The sequence below is a fragment of the Chrysochloris asiatica genome, unplaced genomic scaffold (genome assembly GCF_000296735.1).
Source record: "Chrysochloris asiatica unplaced genomic scaffold, ChrAsi1.0 scaffold00108, whole genome shotgun sequence".
In the NCBI taxonomy this organism is placed as follows: Eukaryota; Metazoa; Chordata; class Mammalia; order Afrosoricida; family Chrysochloridae; genus Chrysochloris; species Chrysochloris asiatica.
Window position 1 is genome coordinate 8,131,316 of NW_006408626.1, and position 6,467 is coordinate 8,137,782.

The window sequence follows — 6,467 nt, forward strand, 5'->3', positions numbered from 1 at the left end:
AAGATTCATAAGACAGCCAAGCATCTTAACATTATTTCCCCCTTTTGCCCATTCCAACCATGTCTCAATCCCTGTATCCTAGAGCCCTGATGTTCCAAGGTTGTGCATATATCATTATTTACCTCTCTCCCACTTAGCCCATGCAAACCTGTCTAATTGTTTTCCCATCCACTTTGTTCTTCCATTCACCTCCCCCTTCTTGTGTATTGCCCTCTCCATCACACCCAAACTATCCTGTGTCTATTTTTTACCCTGTACTCCACTTTCCCGTCCCTCCCCACATCCCACCTCCCACATCCTGGTAACCAGCAAAGAATCCCACTCCCCTTAAAGGGATTCTTTTTCTTAGTCGTTTACAGCAGTGGTCCTATGCAGTATTTCTTCTTTTGTGACTGACTAATTTCACTCAACATAATGTCCTCAAGGTTCATCCATGTTATGTAGTGGCTTGCAGCCTCCTTGTTGTTCTTCAAGGTAGCATAGTATTCCATTGTGTGTATGTGCCACAGTTTGTTTATCCATTCTTCAGTTGATGGGCACTTTGGCTGCCTCCATCTTTTTTGCTATTGTAAATAGTGCTGCTATGAACATAGGTGTGTATATATCTACTCATGTTATGGCTCGTATATCTTGTGAGTAACTACCAAGTGCAGGAATTTCTGGATTATAAGGTATTTCCAACATTCTGAGGAAGCACCATATTGCTTTCCAGAGAGGTTGGACCACTTTGCAATCGCAATCCCACCAATAATGCAAGAGTGTCCTCCCAGTCTCTCCACATCCCCACCAGCATTTATTGTCCTCTACTTTTTTGGTCTTTGCTGTTATTGTTGGTGTGAGATGATATTTCATTGTTGTTTTGATTTGCATTTCTCTAATGGCTAGTGATCCTTAACATTTCTTCATATGTTTTTTGGCTGCCTGGATCTCCTCCTTGGTGAAGTGTCTCTTCATGTCCTTCGCCATTTTGTAATGGGGTTATTTGTCTTTTTCTTGTAGAGGTGTTGTAGTTTCCTATATATTTAGAAATCAGTCCCTTGTATTATGTGTAATTGCAAAGGATTTTTTCCATTCTGTGAGTTCCCTTTTTACCCTTCTGGTGAAGTCTTTTGATGCACATAAGTTTTTAATTTTTAGTATGTCCCAATCATCTATCTTGTCTACTTTTGTTTGTGTAGTTTTCAAAATGTTTGGTAATCTGTATATGCCCTGAATTAGCATCGTCACATTTGTCCCTATTTTTTTCATTGTTGGTCTTCATAATTCTGGGACTCACATTTAGGTCTTTAATCCATGTTGAGTTGGTTATTGTATAAGGCATGAGGTGAAGGTCTTGTTTAATCTTTTGCATATTGCTTTCCTGTTCTGCCAGCACCATCTGTTGAAGGGACAGTCACCTCCCCATGTGATATATTTAGGTAATTTGTCAAAAATCAGTTGGCTGTATGTGGCTGGGTTAATTTTTGGATTTTCTTGATTCTGTTCCATTGATCTATATATCTTTCATTGTACCAGTTCCAAGCTGTTTTGACCACTGTAGCCATGTAATAAATTTTGAAGTTAGGGAGTGAGAGGTTTCCAACCTTATTCTTCTTCTTAAGCAGTGCTTTGCTTATCCTGGGTCTCTTTCCTTTCCATATAAAGTTTGTAATTGTGTTTTCCATCTCTTTGAAGAATGTCATTGGAATCTGGATTGGGATTGCATTATATGTGTAAATTACTTTGGGCAGTATTGACTTTTTCACAACGTTAAGTCTTCCTATCCAGGAGCATGGTATATTCTTCCATTTTTTGTAGGTCTCTTGGATTCTTGTAGTAGTGTTTTGCAGTTTTCTTTGTATAAGTCCTGTGCTTCTCTGTTACATTTATTCCTAGATAGACCATCCTTAAATTTGGCATTTGAAAAGAACCATTTCATCATTGCTTTCATTATGATTTTTTGTTTTTCTGAAATAAATCAAAACATTTAGAAAAAAAATTTTTTTTCCAAAACTGTTGTTTAACTTCTTTGTGCCTTTAAAACAAGTAACTCAGATTAGAAGTTTGGAAGGTAAGTGAAGTAATTACATGTTTCATCCTTCTTGAAAATTTGTCAATTTAAGGATGTTCTTTTAACAACTGAATATCTTCATTTAAGTTAGCTCTTTTGAACATGGAACAAGCATTGACAACACTAATTTGCCTACGGAAAACTATTCAAATTACAATGTGCGAATCTTGATGAATTTTAAACACTGTAAAATTTATTTTATCTTTAAAACTTTTTTTTAAAGTCAGAAAGACAAAACATTATTTTCTCATATAGATTTTGGTGTATTGTTTGATATTAAATTTATATTTTATCCTTTTGAGTACTTACCTTTAAAAAATGAAATAAGATAATTTCCTGTTAGATATTTAACATTTTTTATCTATGCATTTGTTTTTCAAGAAAGTATAGCTCGTGAACCTGCTAAAATACCAAATGGCTTTATTCTCTTTATTAAAACTGTGCTGCATTTATTTTTACAGCACATTACCATTCAACATTTAAAAACAAAATCATAAAAGTCAATAGAATACCTGAGTTTTACTTGGTTTTGTTAATATGCACTAATCCAACTATTGGTTGATGTGCCATCAAATCAGTTCCAACACATAGGATTTCCAAGGAGCAGCTGGTTAGCTTGAACTGACAACCTTGCAGTTCAAACTGACATTGCTCCAATGCATGAACCTGCAGCACCACACCAGGACACTCCATTAAAACTACAACGGACCTGTCAGACACAAATGTAGCTGAAGTTTTTGAATGTGTTCTCACTATAACCCCATTGTTTTCTAGATTCTATTTGGACAAGGTTTTCTAGATATACATAGATAGGTAGGAAGGAAGGAAGAAAGACTAGATAGGGGATAGAGAGATAAGAAAGGATGCAGGGTAAATAGGGAGAACATGAGGGAGAATAAAGGGAAGAAATTACTATTTTGAGACCAATCTCCATCTTTTATATATCAAAATCAATACTAAGGCAATGAACATTTAATGTAAGTGATGATATTACTAATTTCAGATAATTCCTATATTTGTTATTGCTAAGTACAGTTGAGTCAGTTCTGACTCATTGTTACCCTGTATAAAGTTTCTAAAGAGCAAATGCTGGGTTTAAACTGCTGACCTTATGGTTTGCAGTCCAGTAATGATACAAAGTGCCATACCAGTAGTCCCTATGTAGTTAAAAATATAAGTCAGCTAAAGATATGTATTTCTCGATCTTTTCTTTTCCAGTTACCATCAACATTGCTATTTAAGGTGAACCAAAATTGCCAAGTAAACACTATTGTAGCTATATCAGAGGTTATATGCCTGGTGTGTGGCACTGTAGGATATACACTGCTTCAAACTCACCAGCCCCTCCTCAGAAACCCAATAAAGGGTCACTATGAGCGGGAACCAAATCCACAGCATTTAACAACAACAACAACAACAGGTCTGGTGTTAACACAGATAAAATAGTTACAGATCATACAAATGCACTCTTTTCTAACTATAAGTTTCCTCCTTCCTTACAGGTAATTTCATTAAATTAGCTGACATGACACCCTTGCCCTTGGTTTCAACAGTTTCACTTAACATCTTTAACAACAACAAAAAGATTAGTAATCAATGTGCATTTTATTTTACCTCGCCCCATTCATATGAGCCAATGTTGCCAGAAGTTGTTCCTCCCCATGAGCAGAAAACAATACTGCGGTCTGGTCTCCACCCATTCTTAACTCTCAGCATCAAGGCCTGGATTAAAGCTGTGGTTATGGCACTGCTACTGGCCCATTCTTGTCCATCATAACTGTGTGAGTTATGATGGTGGCTGCCAACTATGATATAGCGGTCTGGAAATCAGAGAAATAAAAGCCGTTAAAAGAAAACATAAACCTTAACAATAAATTTAATGACATTTACATAATCCTATTGTACAACTGAGAAACAATTAAGCAAAATTGTTCTAAAAATTAAGTCTACTTTAACATTTTTAGTCCAGTGTCTTGATTCACACATCTGTGTATATCAAAACAGAAGCAGCTGCTGAACTCAATTATGAACCCAGAGCTGAGATCCATATTACTGTCTTTTGCAACATGCATATTAATTAATGAAGTATATAAATATGCCACAATGAAACCCTTATCTAACATTTTGCCAGAATCATAGTGGGAAATGCCCTGCAAACAATGTATGTATGTTTGGTAAATATTAATGAGCTATTAATACATCTCGAGGAAGCAGTTTTCAGTATCTGTAAATATTAAAAATGTGATACTCAGGTATGAATTTTAAAATTAGTGAATTATTGAGGAAATTAATTACAGTTTCCAAAGTTATAGTTTAGTTCCCTCTCCTTTCCTTGAAGAAAAACAAGAGAAAGATTGTCTTTTCAGATACTTCATATAATCCCAAACCCATTAGACTCGCTATAAGATATCTCTCTTTGAAACATGGATGTTCAACTTGCATTAATGGCTACTGTTAGTAACAAGATAAACTAATGACGTACTGCCAGAATTTTTTCTAATTTTGTTGTTAGTCAGTAATAAGAACAAAGTTCAATTTATTTGGCAAACTACCCCTGTGTGTCTTCATGTAAAAAGATGTCTTCACTGAATTTCATGCTTTTTAATAGTGGGAGACTCTAGAGCCAACTTGGCTGATTGCAAATCTAGGCTTTGCCACTAACCAGTTATGTGACCTTGGGAAACATGTTTAACCTATGTATGCCTGAAATTCTTTAACTGTTAAATGAGGGAACAAATATATGTATTTTTTTCATTCAGTTGTTTCAAGTTTTAAATGCCATTTGTAAGGCATTTTGAACAGTGCCTGCCAAATAGTAAGTGTAATACATGTGTAGAATAGATTGCTCAATTATGCTGATCACCCTTGAATTCATAGCATCAAAAACTGCTTCTTGGAAAATGTCACTATGTGAAGCTATTTTAATTTCCCACAGAGATATTGGAATCAGCAATAGATTTCATTTGCCAACATTGTATCAAGATTAATGAATACATAGTGGGTCTGCAAATGTTGAAAGCTCAGGAATTTATTAACTCATCTTCTAGAAATATGTGAAAATCCACCATGGGATTTTTTAAAATTGTAAATAAATCATCTCTAGAAAATGTCTTTAAAATTAATGTTTTCTTTTAAAATCTCAGTCATCCAATTAAAAAATAATTTGAATGAAAGACAATATCTGTGTACCCAGATGGTATGGTGCCATAGGATAAGCACTCAACCTCAAGATCAGTTTGAATTGCTAGGTCAGCAATTCAAACTCACCAGTCATTCCTATAAAACCCTATATAGGGTTGCTATGGGTTGGAACTAACTCGGTGACAATTCACAACAAGAATTAAAATAAACAAAATTTGATAAGCTTTGCATATTGTTGTTGTTGTTGTTAAGTGCCATTGAGTCAATTCTGACCCATAGCAACCCTATAAAGATAGTTTCCAAGGAACAGCTAGTGGGCTTGAACCACCAATCTTGCAGTTCAAATGACTTTGCAGTCTGATGCATTAACCCACAGTGCCACAACAGGACTCCGTATTATTCAATGAATAATTGGACTCCGTATTATTCATTGAATATTATTCACAGAAAAACAAACACACCAAATTTATTGCTGTCAAGTCGATTCCAACTCATAGCAACACTATAAAACAAAACAGAACTGCTCCATAGGGTTTCCAAGACTGTAGATCTTCATGGGATCAGACAGATTTACCCTTCTCTCATGTATCAACTTGTGGATTTTAACTGCCAACCTTGCAGATAACAGTCCAACATTTAACCCATTATACCACCAGGGATCCTTAAAAAGAGTAATAGTAATATTTTTAATTAATTAAAGTATTTTTCTAGTAAATAAAGATTTGATTTTTTAATAAAATTTGCTCTTACAGATTGACTTTCAATAAGGAATTCTCATTTATCCAAAAGTTAGCAAAATTTTGTACAATTAGGCATTCCAATAATAGCTTACAAATGCAGAAATGCTAATAAATGTTTCTAGTGTTAAATGCAAGATCTTATGGTATTTTTTGTTGAATGATTGAAATACAATAGTAGTAATTTCCTAATTTTTCATATGTTATATTTAAAGACAACATGATTAAAGGGTATTCAACATTGCTGTAACAAGGAAATAATAGTATCTTCCATGAATTTTCAGAGTTGACTGACAAGACATTGGTGTGATGTAAAATATGATCTCAAAAAAATTCTGTTGGTTAGAAATTATCAGGTCAACTTTGACTAATGTCATGGAGGAATATTACAAGAAAAACTAGAGTAAATGTCCTAACCAAATCAACAAAGACAGGACAAAGATGGGTACACCTTCTGCATAGCAAACATAGCTAACAGTATTATGTGATTCAGTCTAACAGGGTATTTGGAAGTGTTGGTATTAATCTCTTAATTCATA

At 34.5% G+C, this 6,467-nt stretch overlaps 1 protein-coding gene across 1 annotated transcript in view; it reads right to left on the reverse strand.

Annotated features, from left to right (window-relative positions):
* Window positions 1–6,467, reverse strand: part of NAALADL2 (N-acetylated alpha-linked acidic dipeptidase-like 2) — a 1,210,105-nt gene that overhangs the window by 585,458 nt on the left and 618,180 nt on the right. Inside the window, exon 8 of the mRNA XM_006867720.1 lies at window positions 3,665–3,870. Within this exon, the coding sequence (XP_006867782.1) occupies window positions 3,665–3,870 (206 nt within the window). The remainder of the gene's footprint in view (window positions 1–3,664; window positions 3,871–6,467) is intronic.